This window comes from Periplaneta americana, unplaced genomic scaffold (assembly GCF_040183065.1).
Source record: "Periplaneta americana isolate PAMFEO1 unplaced genomic scaffold, P.americana_PAMFEO1_priV1 scaffold_26, whole genome shotgun sequence".
NCBI lineage: Eukaryota > Metazoa > Arthropoda > Insecta > Blattodea > Blattidae > Periplaneta > Periplaneta americana.
Genome location: NW_027185507.1, coordinates 609,356 through 631,688, shown reverse-complemented (window position 1 = coordinate 631,688; position 22,333 = coordinate 609,356). Strand labels below are relative to the sequence as shown.

Genomic DNA, 22,333 nt, shown 5'->3' with positions numbered 1-22,333 from the left:
GCGCTCTTTTAGGTGTATTTGTTTAAAATAATAATAATAATAATAATAATAATAATAATAATAATAATAGATTAAAGGGTAACAGTCGACTTAGAGCCATGCAGCTGGATACTCCGGTAATTAAACCTTCAACAAACAGTGCAACATTTGATCCACATACATTAACGTTATAGTCAACAATTGATTTCGTTAGGTACACAAAAGCTATCTCAACATTCACTTAGCTATTTATTTTTAAGTTTCTCACATTAAACATTATAAGAAGAACGTAATCGACAGATTGAATTTTTTTCCGGCAGCGAGTCCCACAAAGCTCGGGGCTGGGGTGACGGCCGAAGGGCCGGCCGGCCTTTCTATGAGAATCCACAGTTCTAACAGACCTAAGTTGTCACTCTGCGCATATGTTACTCCCAGTAACTGGGAAACTAGTACGGTACAGATTTAGAATAGGAATAACTTTTAAAAGTAATTCTTTCTAAACATTTCTCTCGCTTTGACTCCCATCTAAAGTTAAAAATAGAAAACTTTTGAAGGTGTCACTGTCTATTTTGAACATGACACTTCGAAGTTAGTAATTTTTTCTCCCTTCCCAAAAACCATTTTGATTTCGAATTTTTTCTATGCTTTCCTTCTATGAAATCTAAAATTTACAATGCGATTATCATAGGTGCTACGACGTGATAATGTTTAACGGTGCGGAAAATAGCGTCGTCTGCTAACCGCAACTGGCAATGAAAGAAGTAAAATGGCGAACGATTATATGTACCTACTCTTTATAGAACCTACTCTTACTAGGACGTAAGCAAAGAGGCGGAGCCACGCCGGAAATAACAGCGACGTGACTATAGTACGTACGAAACCTCCAACCAGACCTAGACAGATAGCGCCAGTGTTGTCAACTTGGGTTTTCCAGGGGTAGGTTTGTGAGATAAATATGTTAGGGGGATTTTCAGGGGAAAGATAAATTTTACAGCGGTTTTGGGGGTGTTTTTCTAAACTATGTCATTAGGCTTTAATTTTAAAATTAATTAATGTGTATACTTTATATTACTTGCTATATGTTTCCATTGAATTATGGTAATAACTTAGTTTTGACCGATGTTTTCTACGTCTTCAGTAAATGGCGCTTGGTCCAGTATGGTTCTGAACCCTTCAAATAACTTAAATAGTGATACAGCATAAACAGTGATATGTAATTATATTTGTTTCTTTTGAAAATGTAAGAATTCACGATCTTCTATGTACCATTGCCATGGAATGAATAAATGTGTTTTTTCTTCCTACTCAAAAGTTTTATATTTTTCACATAGGAGTTATTGCAGGAACAACAACGCTATAATCTGAGGCGGCGGTGAAAATGTATTGTATTGTTGTTTTAAAAATCTTGTATATCCTTAAATATCAGCCCTATCAAAATTTTGCATGGAATAAAACTAATCGGAAATCAGTTTTAAAGAAACTTTTGTTATATAACATTTTTCACAAAAAGCAATAATAAGCTAGATATTTCGATTTATTTAATTCAGGCTCCTTTAAATAAAGTATTTTGAATGCCACATAGTCTAAAATTTAAGTTACAACGAACTTAATTTATATTTCAGTTTCCATCGAGATCCGCTCAGCCATTATCGTGTGAAAAGGCAACAAACATCCAGACAGACAGGCAGACATACAAACAAAAAAAAAAAAAAAAAAAAAAAAAAAAAAAAAAAAAAAAAAAAAAAAACAAAAAAAAAAAAAGCGATTTTCGGGTTCAGGATGGTTAATTATACATGTTAACACCAATTATTTTGGAAAATCGAAAATTACCAGAAAATTTTGGCTACAGATTTATTATTAGCATAGATTATGACATTCTCTACCGATCGTGTTCTCCTTGTCTTGCTTAAGTCATGGCCTACACAACAAAGGTGTCTGCAGTAAAATGCAGTTAAACAATTTTCCAAATATAAATTTGAATCTCATATAGTAGCGTGTCAGTTCCACTGCTTAACCGAAACCCGAAATGTCTCGTGTTCGATCCCAGGTAAACTTTTTTTTTATTGAGGTGTAATTAATTTCTTCAGAGTTCCTCCACTGTCTAATTCGTCAAAAAATGTGGAATAATTTATGCCCAATTTCTGGGTCTTACAAGTGGGCTGAACCTCGTCAAAAAGAAATAAATCTTACTTGGAAGTTAAAAATATTCTTCCTAAAACAAAAATCATAAGAAACAAAAAGAGACCTGATAACTTAAAATCTTGTCCACATGCCATCAGCTTCTATTACAGCTCAAAGTCGATCCGGCATGGATGCCACGAGATTGTGGAATAAGTTCTGATCCCCGGCGAGATCTTCCCAGGTGTCAACAACTTGATCCCACAATTCGTCTCGATTTCGAGGGCGTCGGTGGGCATAGGTGGCTATCCTCCTCTTTTTCAATTCCGCCCATAAATGTTCGATGACATTCAAATCAGGTGACTTCGGAGGCCAATTAGTGATTTCGATCTCGGGTCTCCTTTGAAACCATCTTTGAATGCTTGCGGCATAGTGCTCGGGACGGTCATCCTGCTGGAACAGCAATGTTTCTTCGGGAAAACGTTCTAGGGGCGGAAGGAAGGAATATATCTTCCAGAATGTGCTCGTAAGTTCCCGCATTAAACCAGCCATCGATGCGTTCTATAACGCCAGGTCCATCGTAAGACATCCACCCCCAACACGATATGCTAAAGCGCCCCGATCTTTCACGTCGGTACACATAGCGCTGATCATGTCGGAGACCATCCTCACGATAGACATGGACAGGACCTTCGTAATCACTCGAGATGGTTGTTTCGTCGGAGAAAATTACATTTCTCCAATCGAAATCCACTCGATTGGTAGCGAAGGCAAGATGGTCGACAGCTTGCGCTTCCCCCAATATTTCCATTTGCGCAGCCCTCCGGCTCCTAATACCGCGGTTCCTCAACCTGCTGATCACAGTCTGTGAAGAGCCGGGAAAGTTAGATGCTGCTCTGATTTCGTTAGCAGTCCGAATGGGGTCCTGTCGAACTGTCTCGAATAAGAGAGCATTCTCTTCCAATGAAGAAATCCGCGGACGCCCAGGAATAGGGCGATTTTCGACCTCCCCTGAATTTTGGTAACTATGAACCCACCTCGCGGCTGTACTTCCAAGAACACAGACCAAACGGCCAGCCGATGTAACCCCATATCCAGCCTCAACTAGAGCTATAACTCGATGTCTCATATCACGTCGGTTCGCCATTACGATGAGAAATGAGGGATGACGATAATACTTTAGTGTAGACAATGACTATTTAACGCCATATAGAATTACTGAAATAAAGCGTATCTTGCACAGTAAGAGTTAATAAATCAACCCTAAATTAAATATTTAAATAACAGGATATAACAGGAAGTCCAGTGGTTGCGAAACTAATCAAATTAAATCTAATTACATTAAGTAAACATACCCCAAGTTATGACACCACATTGCTACAGCTAAATTGTATGTTATTAACATAAGCATTGAATAGGACCGTGCTTATGAGTTGGACTACAAAACCGAACATCGAAAGTTCGAGTCTTGCCGAGGAATGTAACTTCTTGCTTTTTATAATGTAAATCAGACTTCTACCTACAATCATTCATATTTCTTAAGTTATTTATTAATATTTATAGCCAACATTGAATTTGTAAAGAAAAGACTTAAGAAATCTCATATGGAATTTGTGATCTGTAGTGACATAAACATAGATTATCTGTCGGAACTTTTCCGTAAAAGTAAATTAAATTCACTCCTTGAAACTGGAAACCTTAGCCGTAGAGTAATTGTCCCACTACCATACAAGCTGAAGTAGCACAGCCATTGATAAAAGTTTTGTACACAGAATTAGACTGAATTCCTATTCGACAGAAACTATAATCAATGGCTTGTCTGAACATGATAAACAAATCCTGTTTCCTATGTCAGTGAACAATTTCAAAATATTAATTTAAAAACTAAAAAAGGGTCGTAAATGCTGTATCTAGTGATTATTTAAATTTATGTCTACAAAATGAATCTTGGAAAAACGTATATGTTACTGGTACTATTGATATTAAGAGTAAATGTATTGCATTTTTCACTTAATTTCAGAATCACTTCAGTGGATGTTCTCCACTCAATGTTGTGAAAAAATTCAAAAGTAAAAACCTGTAGATAACACTGGGACTTAAAAATCTCACGTATTAAAAAGAAGAATCTATATGTAATGAGTTGCAATGTAATGATCCTCATATTCTTAAATACTACAAGAAGTACAGTGTAATTTATCAAAATTTATGAAAGAGGGAAATAGAATACATTTGAATAGAAAAGTACAAAATACAGATAATGCAATTAAAGCTATTCGGAATATTATTAAAGTTAAACTTGAAGATATCCTAAAAAAAGAAAATATTTTTTCATTAAAACCAGTGATTTTAAAGTACTTTAACTTAATCTATTGCAATTTCTTTTAACGTCTTATGGTATATAGTACAGAATATTATTGGAAACTTAAACATTCAAGATTTTGCAAAAGATACTGCAATTAGTTACTTAACAGATGCATTTAATAATTAATATTAATATATGTAATTAGTCAATAACTGCAACAGTGCTTTTCATTCAATCATAACATGAATAAAATTGAATGCACATTAAACTAAACACCATTGCAAACACGTAGATAAAATAGTTATAATCAACTGAAGGGGTGAGAATGAAATAATCCAAAGCCACACTTTTAACAAAAACTGTTTTGTGCGAGTGCATTTCTTACACATATGCGAAAGCTACTAATAAAATATTGTAATAATTACTCAACAAATGGCATAGCCTAAGGACTCTAAACCTTTGTAAACGTTTGTCTGTGTGGCTTAGGAATATTGTTTAATTCCATTTTAATTATTAGTTTTTAATATATATGTATTTACATTGTATGTGTGTGTATAAATGCATTCATTAGATCAACGTTTATAATATTATTACTTGTAATTTTGTATTGTCTGTGATCATTAAGACTTAATCTGAGGACTTTGTAAAACTCTATTTCAACGTTACATAGCTATTTCAACGTTATTTAGATAAAACAAATCGTTGATGTAGACTAAGATTCGAACTCGCACTCTTCTACACAACACGCAGAAGTCTTAGCGTGTGAGCTATTGAAACGACACGAAAGCTTTCCTTTCTGTGCGGAGTGTCGATCTAGTCATGAAAGTCTATTGTCGATTTAACTACACGATTTATGTATATATTTATCTTTCATTTACGTAATATTATCATATTTTTTTGCAGTTTTTGAAGTGAATTTCGGAACGATGCTAGTAACAAACCTATAGCTTGAATCTAAGTAACTCAATATTCGTTATCTTGTGTATCAGTGCTCTGGTCTCCGATCATGCGCAGTGTTTTACATCTGAGACTTAGGAATATTCAATCGTCTCATTCTTTTCCAGGGACACTGTACATACAGGCTAGTTATAATATCTAGATTGTCTTTATCAGAATTTTTCTGTTTGGAACATGTTGGAGATTTGAAATTATTAATAACCTTTCTGCCAGCATTTTACCAGAATACGTCAATCGAGTGAGGGGCTGACACTGTGAGGAATGGAGTTATACTGAAAAGTTCACTACACCTTAATATATGCTATGAAGAATAGTAAAAAGCAGTGGAATATTTAGTACAGTCATATTTTTAAAGCGTAAATTATGACATTTTTATTTTCTTTTTATAGGAATCATCCTCCACGAGGTTGCACAGCAGCCGAACCAGTAATCTGAGTAAATGGGAGCGGGTGAGTAATTCTTCAATGCACATAGGTTAGGTTAAGTTTTTGTTAAATGCTAACTGCTTATATACTTTGTGATCTGGTAGAGTGTAAGAGAAGGCCCTATGGCCTTAACTCAGCCGGTATAAATAAAGAATTATTATTATTATTATTATTATTATTATTATTATTATTAATTCAAGTTGCTTACAGGTATGGGGACTGGGAATTCACCTGCATCGTTTTTCCTCGGAGACAGGGATGTCGAACAGCGCTCTCGAGCTGTGAACTGAGGCTTCATTCCTCTCTTACCGTGCAAAGGTTGAACACAGATAGCAGGCAGACCGGGCGAATGGTCGTAAACAAAAGCGAAACCACTAGTGCGGCGGCTGGTAACTTTTATGCATCTTACTAATTGATTAGGAGCTCATTTTAGATTTGCACTTGATGAAGTCTGATGAACAAAGAATGTAGGCCTACAGAAGGATGCATAATAATAATAATAATAATAATAATAATAATAATAATAATAATAATAATAATAATAATAATGTTGGTCTTATACAAGGCTACTAACCCGGTCCATGGTGAACAGGGCAGACAGTTGTCATAACTGTACACACATGGATAATTCTCGACAGACGCGTCCAAGTCGCGGGGGTGGGCACCTTAATGGTGGCTAAGTTCTGTCGGGGACTCAGTGTCTCAGGGTATAATGAGACCCCCTGCACAGGGTAACGTGTGAAGACTCCAACGGTCACCAGGACGACATGGGAATTTTACCTTAGTTCGGTTTGAGGAGCGGAAGGAGCAACCCTCGCTGTAGGGGTTGGTACACAGCGATGTTTGGCTGGAAACATTAAGGTAGCAGCCCTACCACCAGTCTTACCCTGCGCATCGCTCGTAACGAGGCCAGGGGACATCTTTATTACTGAGAATCTTCAAAGTAACAGCCGGACTGAAAACAAGATGACGACTAATGCTAAGAAAACGGTCAAACGAATAAAGGGTAACCAAATATTGAAAATCTCTACATGGAACGTACGTGGACTAGCTCACAAAGAAGTAGAACTTAATAATGAACTTAAAAACTTAGATATAGATATTGCAGCCATAACGGAGACTAAAAAGAAACTCAAAGGAAGCATCGATTTGAAAGATTATGCTCTATATTACTCAGGTGTACAAGTGAAGCAAAGGGCATCATCGGGAGTTGGAATCTTAATTAAGCAAAGTCTAAAAGCAAGAATACAAAGTTATAATTTCATCAGTGACCGAATGATGTATATAAGATTAAAAACTACAAGAGGATACCTAACGATTTTTAGTATATATGCCCCTGAGGAAGGAAGAAAAGAACTAAGTCAAGAATTCTATGAAACATTACAGAAGCATCTAAATAAAATCAATAAAAACGATAAAATAATGATATGCGGCGACTTCAACGCTAGGGTAGGTAAAGAACCCATAGGAGACATACTAGGATCATTTGGTGAAAATGTATTAAACGAAAATGGCAAGTCACTACGTAACTTTGCTATATTTAATGACTTGAAAGTGACAAATACCTTTTTTAAGCACAAGGAAGTTCACAAGTATACCTGGGCAGCCAGAGGATATAGGTCGCTAATAGACTATATACTCGTAAACAAGAAAATGAAACATACTGTTCTGGATACTCGCGCATATAGAGGTGCAGACGTACAGTCCGACCACTATTTAGTAACGTCTAAAATTAGAATTCCACCAAGATGGCAAAAAAGTAAAAAGAGCGCTACACCCAAATTAACACAGAGCTGCTACAAAGTACATCTATTAAGACAAGACAGTATAAGGAAATTGTACTGTAAGAGATTGGAAAATTATATTGACCATAGAGCCTTAAGTATGGATGTAAACCAAGAATGGGAAGACTTAAAAAGCGTAATTGAGAAAGCAGCATATGAGTCCTTGGGGAAAAGATACAAAAGAAGAAGTAAAAGAGGTATTAAAATATGGAGTGAAGAGACGAAACATATTATAGAAGAAAAACGGAAAGCATACTTAAAGTTTCTCCAAACGAAATCAGAAGCAGATAGAGCAGAATATAAATATAGATGCGCTATAGTTAAAAGAGAAACACGAAAATTAAGCAGACAAAGTTGGGATAATTACATAAGTAATATAGAGTATGATATACATGGGGCACAGACTATGGCATATAAGGCTTTAAAACATTTAAATAAAGAAGAGAGAGACACAGTAGCACTGAATAATGTAAGGACAGAAGATTGGCTTCGGTATTTTAAAGAATTATGGACAACCCAACATTATGAGGAAAATTTACATGTCGACAAAGATACTTCTGTACCTGTAAGTGATATTGATCTTATAGAATATGAAGAAATGGAACAAATTCTACAGTCTTTCTCTAATAATAAATCTCCAGGTAGCGACGATCTGAACATAGAACTTTTGAAATATGCCCCAGTGGGAATAAAACAACGCTTACTGAATATATTAAACATCTGTTGGATAACATATAAAATACCAGAAGAATGGACAAAAGCAATAGTAATACCAATATATAAAAAAGGTGACCGCGGAAATCCCAACAATTATCGAGGCATTAGTCTATTGAACTCCACTTACAAACTCTACGCTAAAATAATTACTCGCCGTTTGAACACCATTAGTGAAACAAAATTAGACGAAATACAATGTGGATTTAGGAAAGGACGGTCTTGTGCCGATTGTGTGTTTGTGATGCAACAAATAATCCAGAAAAGAAGAGAATTTAATCTCCCTACATACATAATGTTCGTGGATTACGAAAAAGCCTTTGACAAGGTTTTAAGAAATAAATTATGGAATATACTGTCCAAAGAAGGATATCCAACACACCTAGTGAAAACAGTTAAAAGCTTATACGAGACAAGAATATCAGTAAGAATAGGAAACAAAACGAGTGATACAATAATTGTAAATCAGGGTGTTAAACAAGACTGCCCTTTATCTCCAACATTATTCAATATATACATAGATAAAGCCACAGAAGAATGGCAGAATAAAATAACAACCGGCATAAATATAGGCACGACATTATTGAAGTCCATGCTTTTTGCTGACGATCAGATCTTGATGGCAGAATCGGAGGATGACTTACAGGTGGCAGCTTATCAACTACAATTAATAATGGAAAAATATAATCTTAAAATTTCTAATCATAAAACAAAAACAATGGCATTTGAAGGAGTTGATCACAGAAGATGTAAAATAGTTTTAAATCATGAAATCATAGAACAGGTATCCTCCTTTAACTATTTAGGCTGCAATATATCATACGTAAAAGAACAAGACGTCAAAAATAAAATGAGTAAATTTCAACAGATGTGTGGAACAATACGAAGGACCTTAAAAAATAAAACACAACGTTCAACACAACTAAAATTTTATACAACGTTAGCTGTCCCACTATTAACCTATGGTTCAGAAAATTGGTCTATAAACCGAACAACTAAAAAGAAAATTGAATCCAGCGAAATGAAATTCCTTCGAAGTGTTGCTGGTCTCACTCTTTTAGATCATCAAAAGAACAAAAATATACGAGAACAACTAAATATGTTTAATTTGACTGAGAAAATACAACAACAAAAACATAATTGGTACCAACATATAAGAAGAATGAATGACGACCGGTTACCTAAAGTAATACTGAACTATGAACCAAGAGGACACAGAAATGTTGGTAGACCAAGAACAAGATGGATAGACGACATAAACTTTGAAGACGGAACAGGCCAATAGGCCTAATCCCTGTGGTTGATGATGATGATGATGATGTTTTATCTAGTGGCTCATTTCATGAATGTTGTTCGTTAGTGATAGAAAAAACACTTTTTGTAAACATGCAAAATGATGCAATTCCTCCTTATAAATTTGGTTAATCCACATTTTAAGCTTGTCCATGAAAACCTTGAGATCATGTATCACGTTAATTATGAGTCTGTCCTTACCTTGTAAGTTTATATTCAGGAAATTGAGATACGAAGTCAAATCCGTTAAAACTGCCAAATCACAAATGCATTCCTCACTTGACAGTTCTGGAATTGGTTAATTGTGAGTTTCTGAGACTGTCTTCATTTCACTGCGAAGATGGAAGAACTTTTCCAGCATTACCAGACTAAGCCGTCTGACTTGGCAGTGGTAATACTAATAGTTTGGTACAGATTAAAAAATATCGTTTCCTCAAATTCGATCCTTTAGTGAAACGACATCGACAAGATCTTCTTTAACATTGAAATCTGAATAGACACCCCTTATGAATATAACAAGCTTCGTCGTACCTTTGCGATCCGTTCATCAAGACCTAGTGAGCAACAAGTAACAGTTTTTATTTTTGCTATCAATTGTCCCTCCAAGTTATCTCCCATCTACCATCCACATCCCATTTCTCGCATGCGCTCTGCAACAATATTGTGGGACAAACTTACAGATTTAAAAGCTTTAACGGTTTCCGGACACATTTCTTTTGCAACAGTTCGCGACAGTCTTTCACAAGTTCTCCTTCAGTAAATGGCTTTGAAGCCGTTGCAATTTTTCACAAATTTTGTGGTTAGCACGAACAATGTTTGTTCTACTAACACCCGATGATGATGGACGGTTTTCTGAATTTAATTTCGATTTAATTCCTCTACAGCCTTTTCACGAACGGAGCCGGTTAATTTCTCTGGTCCATAAGCTTCGGCATTTGTTGAATTAATATTATGATGGCTTATACCATCCAGGTTCCTTTCTATATACAGAGCAATGTGACTTCCGTCCTTTCAGATAAATAAATACTTATCTATCCACACACTATTGAAACGTCGTTGATATCCGTTCCAGCCGCTGCTACAGCAGGGCAGGCTGACTTCGTTCAGCTCAGGCAGCAAACAGTACTAATGAGAGCGCTGTTCGACATCCCTGCTCCAAGAGATTTCCGCAGTTCATAAGCAACTGTGTGTTCGTTACAAGGCTCTCTTGCTTAGTCCTGTTGTCGAACTGGACGGCGTACTTAACCAAAGCGAACCCAACTTATTCCTTTATTAACATTTTACTATAAATATTTCAAGGGAGAAGTATTATTTGGAGATATATTTTAATTGTGATAAATTTAAAGGCATAATCATAATAATTTTACCATAAACATAATTTAGTTTTTGAAAAGAACTGCATGAATATTTTTTGAGTTGTATGTGGTTATTTTCACTCATTTCATAAATTTTAATGAACTAGTACTTCACATATGAAACCAAGAAAACGATCATGGATCTGGGAATACTTTGAAGAAACTAGCCCAGCCAAGACCAAATGTAAACTTCTAATCTAAGACACGTCAGTTATAAGTGACTAAGATAACTAATTTAAGATCACATATTAAAAATCCGGCACTGCAGTCCGTTGAAACCTGTGGTAATGGATGAGGAAGATCCACCTAAAATAATCTATGATTGTCACGCAAGGAAGCTGACGAGGTTCATCTGACTGCAGTAGGATTGTGCTGCTTTCTTATACGAAGAAATCATTACAATGAAATTTAAAAATACACTTTGAGCAACTTTAATGATCTAAATACCTTATGAAATTAACGAATGAATTATCTAAATACATCAAATGAACGACGGCACCCTATATAACGTTTGAATATTAATAAAATCTTGCTTCTTATTATTTCGGTGTAGACTATTAACCGAACATAACGGCTTCAGGAGTAAAATACAATTTCTCGTGGTTAATACAGGAAGTCCCTCCACACTGCAGACCGCGGAATGTACTCAATTGCTGTTATGTGAGAAAACGTAAACTGTACACTCACCACAATCATAACAGATGCTGGAAGTATCTTCCTCGTTCTTGAAGGCACAGTTCGACTCTCTTACACTAATTTGCAAACACTTTTACTAATTTTCCTTGCGTAATCGACTGCACATAATTAATTATATTCGGCTTATGTTCATTGATTGTTAAAGATTATTATTACTATATACCGCAGATTTTGCCGCACCCCAGTGGGTAATCTTTTCCTAATCACTTTCTTTTAATTCATGAACCACTATAATTTTATAGGGGTACAATTTTATTGAAGTTCGCTTCTTGCAGCTTTTTTGTGCTGTCCACTTAGAGATTCCGGCCTCTTGTGCTAATTTGCGCGTTGTTTTTGTAGGACTCCGCAACATTATAGCTATCCGAGATTTCATCAAGTTTTTCTATTGTTAGGCCTGGCACTTCTTGGTACATCCAAGTCTGACCCGGTTCCATGGAACTTATTGATCAAATCCGTACATAATCGTGATTTTGAATTAGGAAAACGCATACAAAAATTCTGTTTCACATTTTCCGTAAACTTCTCACCTTTGGCGAAGAACGTATTGACCAAAAAGGCTCTTTCTTCATTAGAAAGCATTGTCACCAGCAGTCTTTAGCCACCGCTCACTCGCAATCAGACTGCAGTGCACCCCGTCTGATGCCGTTAACCCTTTCTTACCTATAGATACCATATGGCAATAATTAACTTTATAGCATTTATATACTTGTGTGTTACATATGAAGATAAATTTTGCTGGCTAACTTCTATTTCAATACATTTTCATCAATATAGCTTTGTTTCAAATGTTGCCACTCCGTAACTTGGTCCCTGAATTGGTCCTAACACAGCTATTTGTTTCAACATGGATTGCTTGTACATTTAATTTGGGTTAACTAGCCAGCCCTCACACCCCGCTCAAGAGTGTGGCAACGACCCGGCCCGACTGATGCTACCAAGTTTCCGCAGTGCCAGAAGATATGAGCGATCTCTTGCCGCCATCTTGAGGTCATAACGAAAAGCAATGCTGATAGAACGCAATCGTAAAGACACCAGGATTTATTACTGCGTGTCATAGGAACAACCAAACATAAGCTGAAGAATGACGAGCAAAACAAATAGACCTATAAATAGATAACTACACGTGATCACCAGCATTCCTGCAGATAATTAAAGATGTTAGCCTATGCTGTCAGTAGTCCTCGTGGATGAAGCCTATGCATGCTGTACGTGCATAATTCATCATCCGCACAATGGGCTTCCTGAAATATTTCAGTAACGGAGTGAGAACTTTAGCTTCGTCTTGCACATCTTGCGGTCGTGGCAATAGCGGACGAAAAGCAATGCTGACAGAACGCAATGGCAAAACGCACTAGGATTCATTACTGTAAACAGGGTGCGAATTAACGGGGCTTGGTTGCTTCATGAGTGATGCCTCATTGGTGTCACCTATGAGGTTCAAACCTGTCTTCGAACAGTTGATTAAACAATTTATAACAAAATTTATTGCCACGCGAAAGTTTGCCACAGAAAATAACACTTATCATTATTATTATTATTATTATTATTATTATTATTATTATTGTTATTATTATTATTGTTATTATTATTGTTATTATTATTATTATTGTTATTATTATTATTATTATTATTATTATTATTATTATTATTATTATTATTATTCCTGGCCGCGACCCCCTCGAAGTTAGAGCCCTAGACAGCTGTCTAGTTTGCTTAGGCAGAAGTTCGCAGCTGTTCCTATATAATGTTTATATATTTCATATTTAACTACGTAGGCCTATTAATCTTTTGGTGCGGTACCGTATGATGTAATATTTTGTGTGTGTTGTTATTTTGATAAACTGATGTAATGAATTTTTCTTCTAGTGTTTGTTTATCGTTATTTAGTATTTATTATGCTTATACTTGGCTTTTTTTACTTTAGTGTAATTCTGTTAACAAGAGTATAAATTTTAAAGGAAACTCAGCTCTTATAAAACATACAATTAAGTATATCGGTAACAGGTTTTTATATTCTGGGGTCGAAGTATAGATACCGGTACCTAAAACATCGGTAAATTTAGTTACATTATTTTATATTGGGTATAAGTTAATTAAACTTGTGGCAAACCAAAAAATTATATAATTTTAATGGCGAATAAATCTTTCTAGTTCAAAATATATGTTTCGGTTTACTGCCAGTACTACAGTACAGTATATGTTTAAAACTCCATAAATATAATTGTGCACTTTTCTTATATCGTATTTAACTTTTATTTTAATTTAATGTTTACTATTCCTAACCCATATTTATCCTGGTCGAGAGTAGTGCATGTAAATATGTGGCCTAGATAAAGCAAGAGATTTCTTTTACAGTATATACTGCATTTGTCTTCGGTTTTCGTATTTTTATATTGGTACGGTATGTATTTTTTTAAGCTCGACGTAATGTAGAGCACATTATACACTTAATTTCATTTATGATGTTTATGTACAAGTCTATGGAATTCATAGCTCGTATTAAATTGAAAGAAATAGTTCAAGTTAACCCACAATATAAATAATTTCAATATGCATACACGCACTTGGGAGGTAACATCATTGTAGCAACTGTGTTAGAAAGAGAGAGAGATTCCCTCACTAACATGGCGACGCGCGAACCTAGTGGCACGGCAATTGAACATTCGGTGTTTCCTCCATTTGATATAGAGCTCAATGGTCTGGGTTAAACTGTAAAACGTCTTTGGATGCTGCCAACATAATTGCAGTTACTTCGCTGCGCACTGCATTTGCCCCGTAGTTCAGTACACAGATCTTAATAGTAAACTAGTTACGTTGTGAAATACTACTATGAAACTTTGAAAAATCGCTTAATCTGAATAGGGTAAACTGGGGTCTGTTGGACAGTCGGGCATGTTGGACACTCTGAACTTTAACGTGTTACCTCTCCACATTCTGCTAGAAGCCCCACTCGTGCCTACTTCCGTCATTGACTTCTAGCAGAATGTGGTGCCCACAAGTGGCGAGGTAACACGTTAACGTACAGAGTGTCCAACAGACCCTAGTTTACCCTACATCAGAAATGTGAAGAAGATTACTTAGAAACGTTATCCTTTGTAAAGTAAGATACAAGAAGGAAACCTCAGAATATTAAATGTTCCTTATGAGTATTATATTTAAGAGCGAATGTAATTTACCATGCCTGCTGAATTAGATAACTGTACACTTTAAGTTTGCAATGCGATAGCGTGCGGCAGGCTCAGCCATGCAGTCCCTTCCCCTTACTAGTCTGCTCCTCGTTTCTTTCTCGTAACTCCGGGAAATCGTCCACTCCTCCCCAATCCCACCGAAACTGACTGAACATCGCCTTTCCCACTCCTGTATAATATTTATATCTCTGGCGTTCATATGCAAAGAATTTATTGAAGGATAGATTTAAAAATAGATTTAACTTTTACAACTAACATGCTGATATAATTTTTAATTATATCCTTGCCTTTAAGGAATTTGACACAATACGTAATATGCTTTGTTGTCTCCTCCATAACCATCCAATGGCGCAGAAAGTCTTCAGTTGCAATCTCTCATTCGAACATGTTTTAAATGAATTTGGTTTGATGAAGAGGCAAGTGGGAATAGAATATTGATAACGTATGTCCTTGCCTATAAGTATAAAAATAAAGGCTAAAAGAAAGACACACATTTTATGCGTAATATTGCAAACAAACAATATCTTCGCAGGAATTAATTTTATATGTGTTGGCACAATATGTGCTTGAGCAGTGCACTGTAAATTCGTTAAGTAGGCCTATGTCCATTTTTCAACTTTATAAGATATTTCATCAGTAATCATTACTATTATCTCCGTCATTATCATCATCATCATCGTTCACAACTTCAGTGAAGGTGACCCGTTTCCCTGTCAAATGTTGTCCATTTTAAAAATTCTTCAATATACTGTTTTGTTAGTAAACATATATTTCATCGTGGAGGTTTCTCAGAGCACTAATTGTTCCGCAAGATAAATTGTTTGACTAGCTTTTTCCAAAATAGAAGCCGTAAGTTTCATAACAGAAAGTCTGACAACTTGTGTGCATGCTTTGTGTAAATTATACAGATGTAAGTTCTATTCTGTTATTTCCCCTTCACGGACTGGAACTTCCTCGCACGGAGGCCGGTCGGGTGGGCCCATTTTACTATGCGGAGGGAATGATGTGCGACCTCCTGCATGGCGCGTTCCACGTGTCTCACTTCCTGAGCCGAGAACTCCCTAGCGCCTACAGCCACCCCTCTCAGGTGGCGCGGGGCACGTTACCCTCTGCCACTCACTGTTTATAATACTGAAGTGATCACCACTATCGCTAGTATCTCTGATGGCAATTACGAAACTGTATGTACTGTACATACTAGGTAGGCCACTCTTCGTTCAGTCTAAACAACTCTGAATTGCCATAGAAGAGCGTTTCTCAAAGTAGGCCTATATTGCCAGGATTCCGTGGTTTTAATTTTATTTTATACTTAGTGGATACTAGAAAAATATATAAAAATTTACGAAAATATGAATCAATAATAACATGAAACATCAGCGATGATGATGATGATGATAATAATAATAATAATAATAATAATAATAATAATAATAATAATAATAATAATAATGTTATGCCAATAATATGCGAATAATGGTCATCTGAAACGGAAAATAATACTTATCACTTTCATCACTGGATTCTCTGCGTATATGTCCATTAAAACAAAATACCGAAACAGACAAAATGCAGAAGTATAAATGAGACTACAACTTTCCGCAATAAAAGCAGATTACAGGCTTAAAAAACGAACACATTCGTCGTACTGAATAGAATAAAATTATTGAGATGCTAATTTTTAAATACTAATAAAGTACGTATTACAATGATTCCGCGTTACACTTAAGGTTAAAAGGCGTTTCACGGTGAGAAAAGTTCGAGAAATACTGCCATAGAGAAAATAGTTTACGGATGTGTACACACGACAACCTAGATCGCGATTAGGTCGATAATCTCTACTGGTATTAGTGTTTAGAATTGATGAGAAGAACATAATTTATTTTGTGATGGAATAGTCTATACATTCGCTTGTCGATGGTTGATCTTGCTAACGAAAGGAATACTGAAAAGCCGATGTGTTGAACGCAGGGCAGTACCCACCCTCCCTCTCTGCGTCTCGCCACGCAAAGAAAGACACGGGCAGTACCTTTCTGCGTAAGCCTCTCCACGAGTTACCATGAGCCAAGTGGAGAGCATAGCGCTACCACCAGCAACGAGTGACCACATATCCACGGCCCGCAGCAGACTCTCCATAGGAGCAAGTCCGAAACCTGGGAAAGGATGAAACAGGGAAGTGTAATTATGACGGCAGGTGCAACGCCGGAAGTTACATAGCAATTCTGCTTGGATTGGTTGAGAAAGAAACCTAAACCAAGTAATTTGCCCCGGCCAGAACTTGAACCCGCGGTCGAATTAGATAGCAGATTACATAAAATCTGTCGCACTACCAGCACAACGAACGACAGATTGCAACGTGTACAGAGATTGTAATCACCGACTAATACACTGACGAGCCAAAAAAAAAAAAAAACTCAACACTTGAATAAATTAGAAAGATCACACCATAATACAAATTGTAACATCACTGTGTGCTGCTGTGGACCTCTTTGTGTCAATTCATGTTTTGGGAGAAATGTGTACCCATTGGGCGGTTTGTGACCCATCTCTGCCACTTCCTGTCCCATAGTCTGTATTTATTGCTGTGACATTAAAATTTACAATCCTAAACACAAGCAGCTAAAACAAATGTACAACATTTTTGTTTTCTTTTTTTGCTTATAATGGAATTCTGTGATATTGAACTCGGTTTTAAACAACGTTTAAGAGAGGTAAGATGTCTTTAAAACCCACGAAAGCTGCTAGAGCAGTGGCGGCGTTGTTAGAGGATGGCAGCATCTTACGTTATGTGGCTCAGGTGTTGCATACAACTCCGTCGACGGTTTCACGAACAGTGCAGAGGTAAAGGGAACTTTGTTCATATTCTCGAAGACCGGGATATGGTAAGAAAAGATTAACTTCTTGCGCCTTCAAGTGCTGCGTAACCGCCACAGCACTGCGGTCGAAGCCAGAAATCGACTGGAAAAAGTGCGAGGTGTGAATATCAGTGAGTGAACTGTGAGGAGGAGGTTACATGATGCTGGCCTGATTTCCAGAAGACCTGCTCCTGGCTCAGAACTTACAAGACAATATCGTCAAACTCGCTTACAGTTTGCAAAGAAAGATCAGGAATGAGTTGAGAAATAGTGGAGAACAGTTTTGTTCTCAGATGAGTCCCGATTCTGCCTCAGATCCCCAGATGGGAGAGAAAGAGAGTGGAGAACTGGAGAAAGGTACTCTCCATGCAAATTTTCATCAAGGACAGCATTTCATAACCGTTAAGTTATGATGTGGGCAGGCATCAATTTTACTCTACGAATGGACCTTGTGTTTGTGGAGGGTGAGTTTCTTACTGCCCATCGCTACACTAAAGAAATCCTTGGGCAACATATTCTTCGTTTTGCATCATTTATTGGTGACAATTTCGTGCTCTTGGAAGACAATACACGTCCTCGTGTGGCGCGATATGTCCTCCAGTACCTCAATGAAGTAGGGTTTCAACTCATGCAATGGCCATCACTCAGTCCGGATCTTAACCCAATTGATCATTTGTGGGACATTTTGGGAAGGAATGTCCGTCACCAAGGTCCAGATACCCTTCAAGAGCTATGGGGTCATGTATGCAACACCTGAGCCACATAACGTAAGCTGTGGTCATCCTCTACCAACACGACTACTCTCGTGGTGTTTTCGGGGCTTAACGGCATCTTAACTCTCGTGAATATTGTTTAAAACTGAGTTCATTATCACAGAATTCCATTATAAGCATAAAAAGAAAACAATAGTGTTGTAGCTTTGTTTTGGCTGCTTCTGTTTAGGGTTGTAAATTTTAATGGCACAGCAATAAATGTAGACTAAGGGACTGGAAGTGGCAAAGAGGGTGTCACAAACCACCCAATGAGTATACTTTCCTTCCAAAACATGAATTAATACTTGCCTAAGACAAACAGGTCCGTAGAAGCACACAGTAATGTTATAATTTCTAATATAGTTTGATATTTCCAATTTATTCAAGTGTTGCGTTTTTTTTTTCTTTTTGCTCGGCAGTGTATTTGCTGTGCAATTAATTGCATATCCCTTATGCCAGGTGTTGTTATTGTTTTTGTATAATTAATTATTTGTCATGAACTCAAAAGAAAAGTTATTGGAAGAATTTATAGGATTATATACAAAAATAGTTGCTACTGTCTTGGAGCAATATTAACAAATATAAATGACACTAAGGAGGAAATTAAACGGAGAATAAATATGGGAAATGCCTGTTATTATTCGGTTGAGAAGCTTTTGTCAACTAGTCTGCTGTCAAAAAATCTAAAAGATGGAATTATATTACATGTTGTTCTCTATGGTTCTGAAACTTGAACTTTCACTTTGAGAGAGGAACAGAGATCAAGGATGTTTGAGAATAAGGTTCTTAGGGAAATATTTGGGGCTAAGAGGGATGATGTTACAGGTGAATGGAGAAAGTTACACAAAGCAGAACTGCACGCATTGTATTCTTCACCTGACATAATTAGGAACATTAAATCCAGACGTTTGAGTTGGGCAAGGCATGTAGCACGTATGGGCGAATCCAGAAATGCATATGCAGTGTTAGTTGGGAGACCGGAAGGAAAAAGACCTTTGGGGAGGCGTATATGGGTGGATAACATTAAAATAGATTTGAGAGAGGTGGGATATGATGATAGAGAGTGAATTAATCTTGCACAGGATAGGGACCGATGGCGGGCTTATATGAGGGCGATAATGAACCTGCGGGTTCCTTAAAATCCATTTGCAAGTAAGGAAGTGGGATGTGAAGTCAGATTATCTTCATAGGCCTATGAGTCCTGTTGCCAAATATCTTAGGATACAGTTATTAAGTCCCTCACTATCATATTATGTTTCGTAATTTTGACTTTTATAAGTTCAGTAAAACGTTGAATGTTTCACCATCGATTCTTGAATAATTTTTCTAATCAATATTTCCATTGTTACGTAACTCTCATAGTAAATTCATATGATTCTCTTCAACAACTTGTCCTTGCATCGCCTTGTCTTCCCTAACAAAGCACTGCCTGAAGAATCGTAGCTTCCTTCTTCTTTGATGGCGTGGCAGTCCCTGTCTGCACCACCGACATGAAAACATTCACATTTTAGCCATCAGTAGAGATGATAGAGTTTCGCAGTACCTAACGATAAATGCGAAATGCGTCCCAATGTTGTCAAAATAAATAATTTTATGCTTAAGAGCATGTTATGTATATTAGTAGACTATTTTCTAATCGGCCATAAAATGTAAGATTGAGTACAAAATGCGAAATGTATGTGGTTCTGCGAAATAAGAGCGAAATTACATTGACCAACAATATTACTATTAGCGCCTTTAAAGTTTTAAACGGACAATAGATGAAACGATATGATGTAGGATATTTCGTACTATAGTCGCGACGCTGTTATTCCCGGCGTCACTCCGCCTCTTTGCTTACGTCTTAGGAAGTGAAGGCTCTATAAAGTCTAGGTAGGTAGTATCGTTCGCCATTTTTGTTCTTTCGTTGCCGAGCTACCATACGAGGAATCTATTTGCCACACCGTTAAACATTATCATGTCGTAGCTCCTATGATAATAAATCAAACGCACTGTAATTCAGAAAATAATTGAGTGGTAAATAACGTCTTCGTGTGCTTTCTGCGAACGCCAACGAAAGAGCCAAAATGGCGGGCGATTATATTAAGTATTTATCGAGCCTTAAAAAATGAATGACGTCTTCATAAGCGAACCACAAGACGCACACGTTTAAATGTAGCCGATCTGCAACGCGATTGGCTGCCGGAAATTAGAGCGACGGGACTATAGAAGTTGGACATAAATTTGTTTAGACACGTTATTCCCACAGATGTAAATAACTGCAGTTCGACAACTAGTGCGATTTTGCTTATCGCTAGAGATGCTATATTTACCAAACTATTTGACAAAAATTTATGATGGGGCCTTTCGTGTTTACTGTAAAAGAAAATAGAATTTATCTAAAGGCCCCTTTTTTACTCAAACTTGCCTAAGATATCGTATGCTAAATGTTTTACCTTTCCTCGTGAATCACGCTGTATAACCTCCTTCAATAAAAGTGTCAACTGAAAATTTGCTCTTTAACACTAACGAGGAAATTACACAACTTAAAAAAGCCCTGAAAATTTACTTACGCTTTGAGCCTAACTTCATTACGGAATAATTTATAGTATTAAATCCAAAACGTGACAATTAAAAATGTACATTTGTGACGTCGTTTGATTAAAGAAGAATGTTATAACTAAGCCTCGTATTCCAGCTACCTAATGACTGAAGTTAAAGACACATCAGGTATAGAGTGCACCGAACACAGGTAATGCAACGGATAAGGATGTAAACAAACAGGTCGTCGCTGCGTGTTCGTGGAGTACAGTCAACTGCAGACATTCTGAAGCTATACTAGTAAACACAGCGGGTATCAGCTGAATGGTACATCTGTGCCACAAGTGAACACTTGTAAATACCTAGGTATATATTTAAGTAACAAACTGGGTTGGGAGGAACAAATCACTAATACCACAAGGAAAGCCTGGAAAGCACTGCATTTCTCTATGCGTATTCTGAAGAAATCTAACCGAAAGTCAAAAGAATTAGCGTGCAAAACCCTTGTTCGCCCAATTATGGAATATGGAGCAGTAGCTTGGGATCCGTACAGACAAAACCAAATCGATTCAATAGAAAAGGTCTAACGCAAGGCAGCAAAATATGTCAAAATGGGGAAGGGACATGGTGAGGAGATAGTAAAACACTTAGGGTGGGAACCTCTCAAGTCAAGGCGACGAAAAACCAGACTCGCCGCTTTGTTCAAGGCACAAATGGGACACAAAGCTTGGACCGATATCAATGCTAGATTAGCAACACCATCATACTTAGGAAGGACTGATCATATTAGGAAGTTTAAATGTAGAAAACAAAGAACGGACGTGGCAAAATTTTCCTTTGTTAACCGCACAATAGTAGACTGGAACAGCTTACCTGCGGCAGTCTTTCAGGGTGGTGCTCTTAAAATCAATACATTTAAGGAAAGGTTGAGAAGATTAGACTGAAAATGTAATTGGAGGTGCAGTGTAATTATTTAAGTTGTGTCATGTGCTTAATTGAATTGATATATAATTAATTGAGTTGATATGTAATTATTAAGTTGATATGTAAAATAATTAAGTTGATATATAATTAATTAAGATGATATATGTAAATAAATTAAGGTGATATGTAATTAATTAAGATGATATGTAATTAAGTTCGTATGTAATTAATTAAGGTGATATGTAATTATTTACATTGGTAATAGTTGGGTGAAATAGAAGTAGGGTACTTATAAGTTAGATTTACTTTTGCTTATCGTAGGCGTTATTATAGAATAGTTATTAATTATAGTCCTAGGTTTATTGCATCTACTATTTACAGATTTACGTTTATTTTATTTTATTTCATGTAATTGTAATTATTGTATATTATATATCACTGCCACTGGGTGTATACCCAATTGTAGTGTTAATG

At 36.5% G+C, this 22,333-nt stretch overlaps 1 protein-coding gene across 1 annotated transcript in view; it reads left to right on the top strand.

Annotated features, from left to right (window-relative positions):
• The window catches only part of LOC138693956 (uncharacterized), a 250,879-nt gene that overhangs the window by 23,591 nt on the left and 204,955 nt on the right, over positions 1–22,333 (top strand). Inside the window, exon 3 of the mRNA XM_069817684.1 lies at positions 5,746–5,805. Within this exon, the coding sequence (XP_069673785.1) occupies positions 5,746–5,805 (60 nt within the window). The remainder of the gene's footprint in view (positions 1–5,745; positions 5,806–22,333) is intronic.